The 15798-nt window shown below is 41.1% G+C and overlaps 1 protein-coding gene across 2 annotated transcripts in view; it reads right to left on the bottom strand.

The window, feature by feature from the left end:
- Positions 1-8458, bottom strand: part of NKD1 (NKD inhibitor of WNT signaling pathway 1) — a 111462-nt gene extending 103004 nt beyond the window's left edge. For both annotated transcript variants that reach the window (XM_071567411.1, XM_071567412.1), the window contains exons 1-3: positions 7883-8458; positions 7711-7743; positions 7284-7441 (exon numbers count right to left, since the gene is read on the bottom strand). In XM_071567411.1, coding sequence (XP_071423512.1) covers positions 7284-7441; positions 7711-7743; positions 7883-7907 — 216 coding nt within the window. In that variant the 5' untranslated portion in view covers positions 7908-8458. The remainder of the gene's footprint in view (positions 1-7283; positions 7442-7710; positions 7744-7882) is intronic.
- Between the last annotated feature and the right edge of the window lie 7340 nt (positions 8459-15798).

The raw sequence follows: 15798 nt of genomic DNA, 5'->3' as shown, positions 1-15798 counted from the left end.
GTCCTTCCCCGCAAAGCTGTTTCCCAGCAGGTCAGCCCCCAGTCTGTACCGATATGTGGGGTTATTCTTCCACAGGTGCAGGATTGTGCATTGCCTTCGTTGAAATTCGGACAGTTCTTCTCTGTCCATCTCTCTTAACTTCCAAAGGGCTTCCAAAGGGCTTCCAAAGGGCTGCCAAGCACTCTGTGGTATTGACCACTCCTCCCAGGGAAAGTCAGTCTTTGAATATTCTTTTACCCTGGTCTTCTGGGTCAGAGGTTCCTGAGGGCTGGCCTTGTCAGTGAAGACCAATGCAAAGAAGGCATTTGATTATTCTGACTTCTCTCCAACTCTGTTACCAGGTTCTCTATTTAGTAATGAGCCCACATTATCCTTAGTTTTCCTTTTGTTACTGATGTATTTGAAGAAGCCCTTCTTCTTTTCCTTGATATCCTTGGCCAGATTTAATTCCAGATGGGCCTTGGCCTTCTTTGTCTCATTTCTACTTTGACAAACACAAATGAAGACAGTGCCACTCAACTTCACAGGTGTTACAGGATGTTCCAACCTGAGACTTCAGAACTCCCTTCCTCAAACAATTAGATTCTGTACAACTAAACTAGAAGAATTTCTGACATATAATGAGCACCTATCAAGTCACGGGAGGGACTTACAGGGGTTAAGGAATCTATCTCAGCACTTTCTTGCAGATATAAGCCTGTTGGAAAGCCAACTCGCATGGCAAGCCAACGGATCACTCCTTATGAAACAGTGGGCATGCGGGTACAGGACAACAGTCTCTTTGGAAGACACTAACTATACAGAACTTTCCAACTCAAAAAAGGATCTCTCACATGTTCTGTCATTGATATTTCTCAAATTAGAAGACTCAAATTTATATGCCATATTGCTCTCATGACAATAAATCCAGAAGCTCACAAAGAGCAAATGTACTGTTCAACTGCCCCCCTTGCAGAGAGACCAGGAGAGCAGTAGTTGAACTTTTACAAATCATTTCCCTTTTCTTTTAGCTTATGCTAAAAGCCAGCACAGCCCTTTCAGCACAGCCAACACTACTGGCGCTCCACCACCACAAGACAAATGTCATGAGATACTGCAATACAAACATACTTTGCTGGCTCAGAAATCAGACACAATGAAGATTTTTGCATTTGGAACTTGGTTAGTAATTCTTGAATGGAATACAGTCCAACTCAGTCTCCCAGTGCTGTAGTTACTCTGTAGGAGTAAATACAAGCTTAGTTTTCCTGCCAGTATTGGCAGATATGACTAAATAAATTCACAGAGAAAGTATACTTGACCATTTCATCACATCATTTTTTTTAGTTAAAACTATGCCTCACTTTCCATGAAAAGATATCTATAAATATCACATAGTTTAAAAACTCACAAGTGTTCAGAGTAACTAGTATATTAACTAGAAAAGTGGTTCCATTACAAAAAAAAATAATAAAAATACTTCAAGTGTTGTATACATGGGAACATCTCCCATTTACTTTCCAACCAGGTTTTGCTGCTGACATTCACAAAACAAAATCCATCTGCAAAGATTTTTATAAAGGCCAACATCTGCAGCACTGGGAGCAATGTTCCATTTTGATTTAAATATCACCACTGAACAATTACTTTCCCAACTTTGCAAAAACTAACTCATACAAAGTTTCAATACTCAAGAGACTTCTCTTTTCTCTTTATAACCCAACTCAAAAGAAACCATAAAAGTCAACTAAGATCTTCTTTTGATGGGTGCCTGCAAATAGCCACTTACCAAGATCCTCCTGGGTCTTATTACAGATCTCAAAACCTACAGAAAACCCTTTTGTTAATGAATGCTGTGTAAGAAACATTCCCATATGTCGACAATCATGTGCTGCAAGTGTGCCATTTTTGTTATAACTAAAGTTTTGGTGTGAAGTCTCAACTACATTATTTACACTTAAGACATTAAATAATATAAAATATTGTTGTTACTTTTCATCCCAATTTACAGAAGAAAGTGTGCTCAAGAACCAAGGCCTTCTCATTTAGAAGAATTAAGATTTCACTGAGCCAACAGGGACTATCCATAGCCCAAAAGATATAGATGAGGACTTCAGTCAGCTACTACACAGAATATGCTTTCTTCTTACAAATACCAACCTAAGTAGCTCCACTTTAGAGGAGGTGAGAGAGAGAGGGTTGTTAGAGATCAAAAAAAAGTTACTTTAATGAGACTATTTGCAGAAACTTCACGGGCCATTCGGCTTTCCAATCAACATGCCAAATTAAAAGTGCACCACATTAAATCTGAAACATCTATAAAACAAGCCCTGATGAAATGCAGACTGTCTTCCATCCACCTCCTCCATATGGCTGAAGCAAAGTCAACTTTTAATTTCATAACACAAAATATTTAATTTATGCTTTTCTTCATATGTCAATTTAACCTCTGGCACATAACTTTGAAACCATGTAAGGATGCCTAACACTTTCCATATGGCAACTGAATTGTGGCTTTTAATTGCACCAACTGGTATCATTCAAGGATAATTCCCTTGGAATCCAGCTTTCTGCTGGAGTATTGGCCAATTCACTAATCTCATCACCATGGCACTAATACTTTCAGAGACTCTTTGATTGTTAATATTCATATTATAATTTTCCCAAACCAGAGCTGTCAAGATAATACTATGCACACCACTAATTAAATTATCTTGGTTTGTTGGCACTAAATTTCAACACTAAATAAGATTCTGCTTTTCTGTCTTTCAATACAAAGTTTGGCAATTTTATTTTAAAAGCCATACAGAATATTTTTGTCTATTAAAATATTTTTAGCCATATCAATATCTGTCACCGCTGAGTCTGTTTATTCTAATCCTCAGAGTCAATAAGAATAATTATCTATACAATAGTGACATTAATGGACTTGAAAATATTTCAGTCAAAAAGATCTCTTCAAGCAGTTACACAAGATAGCATCCACAGGAATTTCCATTGCTCTTGTCACCATATCAGTAAGAAGGCAATCTTCCAGATGTCATTCTACCCAGGAAATCACCCCAAAGTAGTGCTACAATTACATCTTCCATTTCAACAGCCTTTAAGTCACAGTATGCACGTACCACTAAAAAAGTCTTCCATGTTTATTATTTTCATTTTGGATGAAGGACCTCCTCAGATGTGTCTTCCAGAAGGCTATGTATTTTTAATATGCACACACACACACACACACACACTGCTCAGCAGTGGAGGACTGGAAAGGGCTTTTTTTTTTTATTTAAGATTGATCACACTAGAGGAGCAGAGAAGTTGACACTAGTGTTGTCTCCTCTCAGCCATGCAAGGAATGCCCATTAATGTCACTGGCAGTTACACGCACAGAACAAATGGAGAACAAGCCCCACCTCTGAAGTATTGATGTGCCTCAGCATTTCACACTGTATTAGTCCCAAACCAGATATTCAACTCTAATTAACATTAATTAGGGTTGAATATGAGGATCACTAGCACCAAAGAGCTCAACACAAGTGGTAAGATACAGTCTTTTCTATTTTACCTAAACTGATTACCTTCAATGCAGCTCACTGAGAGTTGGTTTGAAAGTTAATTATTTTTTTCCATTACCAAGTACAGATGTCAATGAGACACACAAGAAACTGGTAAAATTTCTTATGGCTTTGAAGATAAAAGTAAATTGAACTAAGGAAATGTCATATTTAATATTTGCCCCTCTAGAACAGAACTACTTCTCAGTTAAACAAATAAATACGTGAATATTTGCAAACAATGTTGATCTCCAAAAATAGTTTGTAAAAGTAAACACACTGAATAAATCTAAGCTTAAGGATTATACAGGATAATTCACAGCACCAGAAAACTGTTCTGGGTGCAACTCTATCATGAAGCAGCAAAAGATGTGTATTCAGTTGCTCTAACAGATTTACAACCTCAGTGGTTTCAATTAGCTTTGAAACTAGAAGTTGACTCTGGACCTCGTATTTTTCATGGATGCATCAGAATTCCTTTTTTATTTAATCCTACATGGTGTGGAAGGCTGCAGCACAGCTCTCAGCCTCCACAGTCATTAAAACATTTAGAGCAGAGCAGCCCCTGCTGGGCGGGTGGCAATGGTTTAATGAGATCAAAGCTCTCAGCCCAGCATGGCCAGTTGCATACGCACCACAAGTGCATATTTTGGGCACACTCCCCTTCCCTTGGCTCATGTCTTCACCCACCAGTTTACTAGGAGACCCTTCTCAGATGACTGGTGCATTTGGCAATAGCTGGACACTAATTACTGTTCTTTCAGTGACTTGGAGGAGAGAGACACAGATGGATAGGACACAATATGGACAACACCCAGCGGAGGGAAGTCTGCTCTAACCAAGAAACTCTCAAAACTTCCATTCAGGAAGAGAAAATATGCTGTATAATTGAATTCTCCTTGAGTTAAACAGCCCTTGAGTGAACTGATGTAAAGACCTCCCCTCCACAACTACTGAAATTCAATCATTCTAGAGTGAAGTACAAATGAAACTTTATTGTTTTCCTGTTTTAGTCACTCATTCCGCTGCATGAATCCCCTGAACTTCAGTGTCATCTCCCCTGTATGACTAACTTCACCAAAACAATTCAGTGCCTCTGCTCTTGAGGAAAACTGCCTTCAACTACAACCTAGACAGAATTTTTGTCTTATATAGAGTAATTTAAGACAAATTGCACTATCAGATCCAAGTTCTGGTAAAAATTATTCAAATCTTTGCAGTTTCAGACTTGGAAATTAAGTGCTCTCCTCTCCCATCAACAGGTGTTTGGAGTGAACTGGATTTCACTAAATATGCCCTAAGAACCAACAAAACCACCATCTACAAAGCTCTGGTTAAGGATTCCCTGTAGGAGAAGTATTTCTAGGGCTGTTATTTTTTTTTTAATTCAGCTGGATGCTTCTGCAAATGCAGATGTTTTCATCAGTGTTTGATCTAACTCTTTCTGCCATAAATCACAAATGCAGCCATTAGGACCTATCTGGGGGCAAACACCCCATGTTTTACTGAGAAGCCAAAGTTTCAGCTGTGACACAATAAAACTGTACCATTTCACAGAGCCTTGTAAGCTTATTGAACATTTTAGGATGAATTTTGAAGTGGTAAACAGAAGAGCCATTGGTTAATGCTGGGACTACACAAGTGTCCCACACAATTCCATATGAGTAAACCATTAGTGGAAGTCACTACTATGTCTATATCTTGAGGTGAACAAAGAACCAAGAGCTACAATTCACTTTATCTTGGTATAATTATACAAGAGATCAAAGAGATCTCAGAAGAGAAGCAGTCATGCAATCTCTGTTATAGAGTCAATAGCTGTGACTCCATAATCCTTGTCAAAATGACTGTACATATGGCACATCTGGTTCCAATGTAAGATTAGAAATGCATCCTCCTATATTCCAAAAGTTGATATATTAAAGGAACTTTAATGTAGCTGTCCCAGTGTGCCTGTGACAGGATGACAATTAAACTAAATAAATTAGCAGGCTACATATGCATAGAGACACTTCCAAGTATATTAGGCAATAAATGGCAAATATTTTTGAACATTCAGAAACAGCTCTATAAGGATGACAGTAAAAAGCCTCATGGGAACAGTGCTTTTAAAAACACTTAAACCTATTTACAGTTTTATAATGTACTAAAACCATAGACTAATATTTAGTTAATGGCTTGCTAATTGCTGAGGCATCATGAGGAGAACTTCCTCTTGAGTAAGAAGAGAAACACTTTCTACTGTCATTCCAGCTGAGCAGACCTCGTGAAACTGACAACTGAAGAGTCTCCGGAATAGAAAGTTTCTTTGACAAAAGATATTTGCTCCTTCTATTCAGGTAGCAAATTAACTTTGTGGAAGAAAATACACTTCACAAACTCGTACTTTAAACCTCTGGTTTTAGTTTGGTAAACTGAGCTTTTCTAGAAAATATACGTGTGAAAGATAGAACACATCTAAAAAGCTTGACTTACAAAAATTGTGATAATTGAAAAATAATTAAAAACACGTGTTTCTACTATTCACATCTGTATCATACACATATGTACTATTACCAAAGACAACTTCTTTCTTTGGACATATTGCTTCCAAGTAAAGCACAATAAAAATCACTTCAACCAACCATACCAAGTTAAAGGTGATTATGCTCAACAATTAAAACACAACAATATCTTACCCCCTTGGCCTTACTTCTAGTGACTCACAATTTATCCTCCTCCAAATACAATACTAGTGGACTCTAAAAAGTCATCAGCAGCTTTTTCCATACTACACAGCCTCTACTCACTTTAACATCATACCAAAAAATGTGGTATTCTTCACTTGCAAGTTAATTTTTCCTGAGACACAAGAAGTCCAGGCTTCTGACAATACAACTGGTAGCTAACAAAGAGAAGAGCCTGCAGGAGGTTTGGTGGCCCTGCTCTGCTTGTGCTTTCAGAGTCATGTTGCTTGCTGGGAAGCACAGATTCCAATCTCCCCATCTCTCAGGTTACCTCTCCAGTGATGAAGCTTTCAGGGCTTGATCCAAAGTCAGAGTCTTTCAGTAAACATGAATAAGCTCTGGATCATACCCTGGAACACTACAAGGACCATATCTAAGAATTGTTAAGTCTGTTTACCTCCCATCATGCCTTTTTGTTTAAAGAGACAACATTAAGGATAAATAAAAGAAAAAAGCAACTCAAATACTTCCTCCAGCCCTGCTTTACATGGAGGACTGAAGAAAAGTGAAGGGCTAGAAAGTGACCAGTGTGGGAACAGCCAGGACAAGTGACATGTGCAGTAACTCTTATGGAGGAAGTCAGCCACACATTACTAGCAAAGAGCAAATAAATAACGATACACTCTTCAGAGACTTCTCCTTTCCTGCCAAAATGTCACAGGCAAACTTCTGCACTAAACAGGGTTCACAAGCGTGAGCATACTGGATGGGTGCTGGGCTTTTCCCAGAGATTCTGTTTGTTCGCGTTTGTAAAGGGTTTTGTTCTAATCGTAGTGCCCTAACACTAGCAGTCAGGTTCCCTTACTCCTCCGGCTTTTGTACCCTCACCAAGTTTGCTCTGCAGCTCCCAACTTCATCAAAGGACAGAAAGAAACCACCCACGGGGCAGCCTCTTGGAGCAACATTAGGGCAAAGAAAACCTTCCTTTGCACAACCACCCTTTGGGAGGGAAAGAGGGATGTAGAAAGAGCTTTTGCTGTTCACTATTTCAAAAGGAAGGGGCGGGGGGGCAGCGAGGAAGCTGACATACCCTGGCGCTGGAGAGCCTGCAAACGGCCCGGTGCTGGCAGCCTTGCTGGAGTCCCGAGCTGCTGCCGCCGCTGCTGCTGCCCCCGGAGTATTTCTGCTTCACCATCCAGTCCTCCAGCCCTTTGCGAGCCAGAGAGGCGTTCACCGCAAAACTATCACCTAGAAAAGAGGAGACAATGCCGTCGCTGAGAGCCCGCAGAGCCCGCTCGGCCCCGCGGCCGTCCCCGCGCCCGGCCGGGCTGGGGCTGGAGTGGGGCTGGGGCTGGAGCCGGACTGGGGCTGGAACTCGAGCCGGGGCCGGAGCCGGGGTGGGCTCGGGCAGCGCGAACCGCGGCGGAAAGTTGAGGGGAGAGGGCAGGGGGCCGGGGGCAGCCAGGCGGACCCGAGGAAGGCGTTCAAAGTTACTAGCAATAAGGAGCCATCCCTACCTTCTGGACTTTCTCTGGGTTTACAAACGGCAGCTAGGCAGATCCGGAGGAAAGTGTGTGAGGGAAATAATAAAGGAAGATCGTTAGACACCAGTATAAAATCACAGCAACAAACCGAGTAAAATCCGAAAAGGGGAAGGGGCTGAGGAAGTAGCAAGTGAAAGGAACTAACCATGTTTCGAGTGAAGTTTCCCCATCTCTCTGCATTGATCTGCAATTAAGATTCATTTGACTGTGTTCAGTAGGGTCAGGTTCGCTTGTTGTTATTTTTGTAGATATATAAAATCCCAGCGTGTTTAGAAATCCATGTGCTCCGCTTTTCCCTGCTAAGCACAAGCGAGCTCAAATCTCAGCTCCTCTCCTGCAGCATGGTCCGGCGTCCCCCTCTCCGCTCCAGCCTTCCTCCTCTCTCCTCTCTTTCCCAAAGACAGAGGCGGTTACAAAAGACCTTACTTCACCCACCGGGGAACATGATTGACACCTCATTGAGATTAGACCACTTGCAGGCAGCCTCCGCCTTCCCATTGGGCCGCGGCGGCAGATGAAAGGGGCGAGTGAGCCTTTTGGAGGCTCAAAAAGGAAGAAAAGAAAGAAAAAAAAAAAAGAAAGGAAAAAAAAAAAGAAAGAAGAAAGGAAAGAAAAAAGAAAAAGGAGCAGCCGGGGCGCGTTTCACTTCCAGCCAGGCACGGGCGGCGGGGCCGGTCCCGCTCCGCGCCCCGCGCCCCGCGCAGCCCCGGGGGCGCCGGGCGGACAATCCGCGGCGCTGCCCCCGCCCGCCCGCCGGGCAGCGCCGCCCTCCGCGGGTGCGCAGGGGCCGCTCTGCCCCCGCGGGTCCCGCTGTCCCCGCCCGCCCAAAAGCAGCGTCCCCGCAAGGGTGCGGGTCGCCTCCCGGCCGCCTCTTCGGGGATGCCGAGGGATCCGGACACCGGGCAGCCCGCACCGGGGTGTCCGCACGCTGCCTCCCCGCACCCCTGTGCTCGGGCGCTGTGCTGAGCCCCTCGTGTGCCTGCTTGGCTGGGTCTGGATTGCGAAGGAAGCCAGCGTGTCTGGAAAAGCAGTTGTTCTATTGACATAGTCCTGCAAACTGTTTTTCACGGGCATCCCTTCGCACACAAGTGATCGTAATGAAGTCACTGTTAATGCCAAAATGCAGTTTTCAGGGTCAGGTCCGGAACCCTCTCACAGTGACTCAAAATGCTGGCAGCAGGAGGACTAAGTATTCTTCAGCTTTTTTTTAATTATTGAAGTAGATGAGATTTTCAAAGAATCTCCCTTTTTACTCCATTTTATGAATGGTGTATTTTTTACATATAGCATAAACTAAAAGGAAACTTACTGCTTCATAAAGACAATTCTCACAGTCATTAAAAATTTCCTTCCTTCTTCTGTCTGGTCATTATTTTTCTGTTTATGAAAATCACATCTCCCTTGAGATCCTTGTAGTTCAACTAGGAGAGATAAAAGGGAGTGCGTAGTAGATTCAGAACAAGAAAAAATGAAGACTTCTGAGAATTTTATTCAAGAAACTACTAGTCAAACTATGTAGGGTTTGACCCAGATGGGCCTGGTCCAAAAACTTCAAGGCCACATCTGTGCTTTCAAATCCATATGTTTTAAGCACAGGGAGGAAGGAGTTAGACTTGGGAGCTCATCTGAAAAATAAAGATTCAAAGCATATGTAGTAACACTTCTGCAGGGAATTGGGACGGGGAGAGGAGGGTCAGGCTTGGAGCTCATTTTTAGAAGAAATTCCAAAGCACATGGATGTGGTGAAGGTCTGGTATGAAATAACTACACAGCACAGCCAATGCAATGCCATTAAATGAACCATTTAAAGCCAAATTGTTCTTCGGATGACTGCAAAGTCATTTCTCACATTATTTCAACTATTTAGCTGTCTAGCAGAGGAAACACTTGCATTGCGAAATGCAACCATTGTGACAGCATCAATCACTTGTCAAATGGCTAATAACATGCATCTTCTATGAATCTCTTTTTTATTTATTTTAATAATTTATTTGGCCCATTTTTTATGTTGTGTATTTAAAGTGACATATTTGTTCTTTTGAAGATTGCCTCTTCTTTTGGGGAGGAGAAAGAGGGGAAGAAAGTGAATTAGATGAAGCAGACTCCTTGGGGCATGAGTCTCACCTAAGCTGTAAAAACTTGTAAAAACTCTGAGATGCGTATGAAGAAATTCAAAATTATAATAATTTTATTTTCTTCTCCGCTTGGCATGTACTCAAGTACCCTTTTAAAACTTCACTGAGAAATACTTTATTTTTATTATCACTTATCTCCACTGTGTACAAGAAATGTATCCATTTTTCTTGTGAAATGATGTCCCATCATTCAGCTCTTGGGAACAAAACCAGACCTTAGAAATGTCATGAGTTCAGCAGGTCTGAACAAGTGGCTGGGGGAAGAAGCCCTTGCTTTCACAGCAGATTACAGAGGTCCACTTGTGTCCCACTTATGGAGACGAAGGGACTTGCGCTCTAACACAGTCACTCTTGTGCCAATGCTTCTTTCACATGTGCAACATTTGTCAGAGTTTAAAGCCAGCCCTTTTTAAATACAGTCAATGACGTACCCTGCAAAACCAAGGTTTTCACAGGAGAGCAAATGTGACAGGAGAACCCCAAATGTCACAACTGACTCCCTGTACAATGGGATTCATGACTGTACTGCTTGGGCACAGAAATAACACAATTACAGGCTGGTTACATTACTCTGAGTATGAATCACAACTGCAACTAATTCTTCCTCCACCTCGGAAAGAGAAAGTTTTAGCAACTCTTGAAGAGTCAGATCTTGTGATTCTTAGCATGGTTTTGCTCAGACAAATTCCTGTTGATTTCAGGAGGATTTAGCATGGTGTAACTAAACAGGGACCTCAAGATTTGACTCAGTAGACTTATAATGATTCTCAAACTACAAGGACCTCGAGGTATACAAACCTTTTGTCTTTCCTTTCATGGAGCCAGAAGTGTGTTAAGTAGTGACATTTAGTAAAACATCAGAGTAAAGTACACAATTCCCAGAACAGTACTAATGATTAAAGGGTCTCTAATTCAACCCAGTGACCTCAGTGGAATTCTTAAAGCTAGAAAGTTATGACGTAGAGTATTATTCATTAGCCTTTCATTAATGCTGACTATGCTCTACTTCTTCAGAAGATGGAAAACCCTTTTGAACCCTGCTATACTATAAACTAGTTGATGACAGGAAATGTAGCTTGGCCAAGGAGCAAGTGAATAAGACCACTCTGGGAATTAATTTTCAATATTCAATAGCATAGCAAAATTAATGACAATACTTGCAATAGCAAGAGTTATAGCATTGGTTACACTGAGAAGAACCCTGTGTGTACTCCTGAAGGTTGGTTCTGACAAGAGTGAAGTACTTCTATGCAATCATAGCAGCCAAATTAGCATGTCTAGTTTGATTCTATATTTGCATATTAACTACAAAAGAGTGAGTAAAAATCCATGCTAGCCTAGTGTATGGTAAAGTAAACCAGCATTTAAAAGGTTCAGATTTGACATGTATCTAAAGATAACTAAACATGATATAAGGCTACATGAAAGCAAGTGTCCTAAAACAGTTATTTAGAGGCCAGAAATGTTGCACTCCACCCTAAGACTTTACTTGGGCTTAAAGTGGTATATATTTAGTCAGAGAACACACCGACATGGACCTACAGATTAGCCCATCACACCAAATGTAAATAGCTGATGGGATTCACCTCCTCGTTTTGCTGGCTTCACTGTCACACTCAGAAAGTCCCTGTGGCCAGAAGCACTGACACCCACAGCAGAATAGGGTCCTCCTTGGTGTCTGAGACAGGATGGCAGCAGAGCATTCCTTCCCTCCAGCCTGCTGCTTCTGTAGGAGGGTACATGGCAGATGAAAGCATCATGCTGATATTCCTGTCTGGGTGATTGGGCAAGTGGTAGGATACTGCTTTCCAGTTCTTCTGCTTTATCTCTTTCCTTTTCTTCCCTCCTCCTGCCATGTTTCTATCCAGCTGGAGATGAAAGAAGTCAGGTATGGGCCTCCCACGATCAGGTGCTGTTCTCTTCCACCTGAAAATGGCATGCAGGTCATACCATACCACCTCCAGAGGTAGTGAGGGTTGACATGTGTTTTTTAAAGTGGAAAAACCCCATGTAATTCTGAAAAACAATGTGCACACAGGCACTGAACTGCAAGCTGTGTGGCTACTCCTCTGCATTAAATAATCTAAGTCCATATTGTACAGAAGCCTTTTAAGAAATGTTGCTCAGCTGAGAAAAGAAAAACATAAAATTGCATGTTTCTAAAGATGCTTCTGGTGTTCTCAGCACCATTGCTGGGGACAACACAAAACATATCTAAGCTCTCAAGATTTCCAGGATCCAGCTGATACACAATTTTTATCCTCATCTCTCTCAGAATCACAGATGCTCACAAACCACACTCAAACTCCACTTCAGCCCCCTTCCAACCAACCCCCTTTTACTCCATCAACAAAGAACTGCCCACAGCCCTGTTTCCTCTTCAACAATTGTCTCAGTCACTATCCTCCTGATGCATTTAATGTCACAATCCTAGTTTCAAAGTTATGACCAATCCTTTTAAGAACATTTAAATTTTGTTTTGATGATCATATGAGTGCTTTGATTGCTCATTCCCAACGCACACAAATGGGATGCCTGTCATAAGACGCTATTTTAACTTGGGTCTTCATCCTTGGTACCTGTGTCCTTGGCAGTTTTTTCAGCACTTTTGCCTCAGGCATATTTCCAGCCTGGTGCATTAGCACCTACTGGTTTTAACAACTTTGCAATCTTGGCTTATTGCCTCAAAGCTTTGGCATGAGTCTGCACTATGGCATCCTTTCAACTCTAAACATACTTGTTTCACAGGTTTTCCTTGGGTTTTCCTAGGATGTCAGCAACTGCCCTGACCCTAGAGGGAGAAGAAAGACTGATCAGCAAGTTCAAACAGTGTCTGTGCAGCAGAAAGATGTCTATCACAAATGAGCACATTCACTACATCACTTGCCAAATATTGCATATGCTGAGGTACCATGAGAAATTTTTCCAGGCTTTCTTCAAGATTATCCCTGTACATCTTCTGAGAGCCTATAATGATTGACTAGAGACAGTCCTGGGAAACTTCATAGTCTCAGATTGTTAAACCACTACTCCAGTGAAAAAAACTTCCATTATCAAAGTATTTTTTTTATTACCTCTCTTCAAACCAAGAAAACACTTCAGGTAGAGATAGCTGTTGGGTTTAAGTGCTGGTAGTTCAGGGTGACAAGTGCTGATTCAGTAGATGAGATATTTTCCACTACAACCACCAAGAGAAAGCTAGCTGTCCTTTGTACTGCCTCCACTAAAATACTCCTTTTCAGGTAGTATCACATCTTCTTTTCATTGTATTCAGGGAAATGAATCTTTGAATTCTTTAAATGGAAGAATCCATGATGTGGATAGGTTCATGTGTCCTGTGATCTGTGACTTCTCTCTCAAAGGACTTTGCATAGCCAACTCAATAATCCAGATTTCAACTCATTAGGAAACTGGCAAGGCAAAAAAAAAAAGAAAAAAAAACCAACCCACCAAAAAAGCAGTTTGTGCTGCTTACAACAAGTGAGAGACTCTTGCTACCATGTATCTCTCTATAGCTGAGGGAAGCTAGGCCAGGGCTGTTCCATCAACTTAGAAGCAACTGTTTTTTTCAGTATGTTTTACTGGGTGTTGGATCTAGGATCTGTTTGCTTGGAACCTGACTGCAGATCTGCCAAAATGAATTCAAAGATCATACAAAATTACCTGGAATTTTTCTGTCAAAGTTTCCCTAAGGAAAACATAGTTCCTATCCAAATAAAATGAATTTGCAGCTTATTTACAAATCCAAAACTGTGGATGTCCTTCATAAAACAAAATCTTTGAGATATTTTAAGGTGTAATTTTTCTGCTTTTTTTTTTCCAGTGGACATTTTGCTGAGATGAAATTTGCTAACAACTGTAACAATATGCAGAGAAAGAGGAAAAATAACTTTTGCCAACATCATGTATAGTGTGCTACACATAAAAAGAAAAGAAGCAAAGTTAAAAGTGCTGCCATGACTTCAATATTCAGAACCTTTCCTGTAGCATCTAAGAAATGACAAGAAAGTTTTAATATAGGAGAGGATTTTTATTTGCATTTCTTAACAATAAGGGTGGTTTATACTCCACCTGGTGTCTTTTCTCACATCATCTTTTATGGGCTTCTCTCAGTGACAAGTACCTTTGTACAAAGGTTTCCTCCCCCCTTCTCCCCCTTCTCTGGTTCTAACTCTCTAGCAGGCTTCAGCATACAAACACAATGGGAGCATTGAAAGGAAGACAGTGGGACACCTCCTTTGATCTTGTGTTCTAATAACTTGTGTATGTTTGTGTCCAAAAACAATGTTCCAAGGCTGTGAGGACTGCTGCTGCCGAAAAGAATACTCATCACAGGGGTGGTGGAATAGTTAAAACTGTGTTCAGGAGAGTAAAGTACTGGCCAATAATGTAAACAGCAGACTGTAAACTCTACTAAATGCTTTGATGACTGAAGAGAGCCCCACTCCACAGCTGACAACATAGAACAACATAGGTCTGTTCAAAGCATGGCACTGAGGGTCACCATGAAATCATACAATTCCCTATTACTTTTCATATCCATTCTAGAGGATACTCACTGCACACGGACAAAAGAAACGTGTCTTGCATTAAAGCAAATGGCTACTGTTGGATAAGCCAGCTGAGCTCCTCCACTCTGCTGCTGCTTGCTCAGTGTTGTTGGGATTTTTCCAAACTACAAGAAGTTGGATTTTTGTTTTCATTTTGTAACTCACTGATGCTTTTCTTTCTAAAAGAAACACAAAAAATTATTGCTAGAAAAATAATTGGCATGGGAACAGAGTAAGAAAAATCAGACCTTACACACAGAGCACATTTGTTGTGTAAAGTCACTTCTGACCAAGTGAAAATCTACAGCAAGGGGAGGAGAAAGGAGAAAGTTGCTTGATTACTGTCCTATTATTTACAACTATGGCTTGGTGAAGTCTTACACTCTTACTTATATTGTCATATGTTGACAAATACATGAACGTTGGAAAGAAAATGTAAGAATCAGGATCTGCACCTATATTTTGTCTTTAGGTTCCATCTCTGAAACCAACAGATTTGAAACTGCAGAATTTGACTGACACCTAGGCATGATTTTCAATAGGACAGCATTTGCAAATCTCTCATGAAATGTGAAAGGCTTGAATTCAATGTGTGTTGGTTCAGCACAGCACTTCTATGTTAGTTTTGCTTGGTTTTTTAAAAAAAATAAGCATAAAGTTTATTGAAGTTCTGTTGCTATAGTAAACAGGGTTGGTGCTGTGCTTACAAATAAGCAAGTGTAGAAAATCTTGAACTAAATAGACATCTGAAAAGGATGAAAAATATTAGCAAAACTATCTCTTAAGCTCTGTGTGAATTATAACAATTCCAAAGTGTTTTGGCAAACACTCATAACCATATCATACTGAGAAAGAAAATTTTACTCTGAAAATTATGCCTAGACCACCATTTCACTGAACAAGTCTGGCACCAGTAACTTTGCACAACTATTTTGTCATTTGAAAATACACTCAGATATAAAATGTCTTCTTTTGAACATTAAGATAGAGTTAAATAAACATTCAGGTTTATTTTCAAGTTGTTTACACATGGAATTTTTGGTGACTACTGATCTTCCCCATGGGTACCGTGTGCACTTTAAGGAGTGGTGGTGATGCTAAGCTTGTGATGCAGCAGCAGTACAGCGATTGATAGAGGGGAGGAGCAGTTGTGGACAGCAGACCTTTTCCATTTCACTGTGTGTTTGTGCTCTGTGGCACTGAGCAGATCCTGCCTGCCTGAAGCCCACAGTCTTGGGGATGAATTACACAAGGCTACAACAAGAAAGATCCAAACTGTTGACTTGAGGTTCCTTGTAACTACATGCAAGGGACACAGGAAGCATAGTCCTGACTCAGTGCTCAGCATTTGCGCAGCTGTCGAACCAGAAATAAAC

Source organism: Pithys albifrons, chromosome 12 (assembly GCF_047495875.1).
Source record: "Pithys albifrons albifrons isolate INPA30051 chromosome 12, PitAlb_v1, whole genome shotgun sequence".
NCBI lineage: Eukaryota > Metazoa > Chordata > Aves > Passeriformes > Thamnophilidae > Pithys > Pithys albifrons.
The sequence above is the reverse complement of the archived record's forward strand: the minus strand, read 5'-3'. Positions and strand labels throughout refer to the sequence as shown.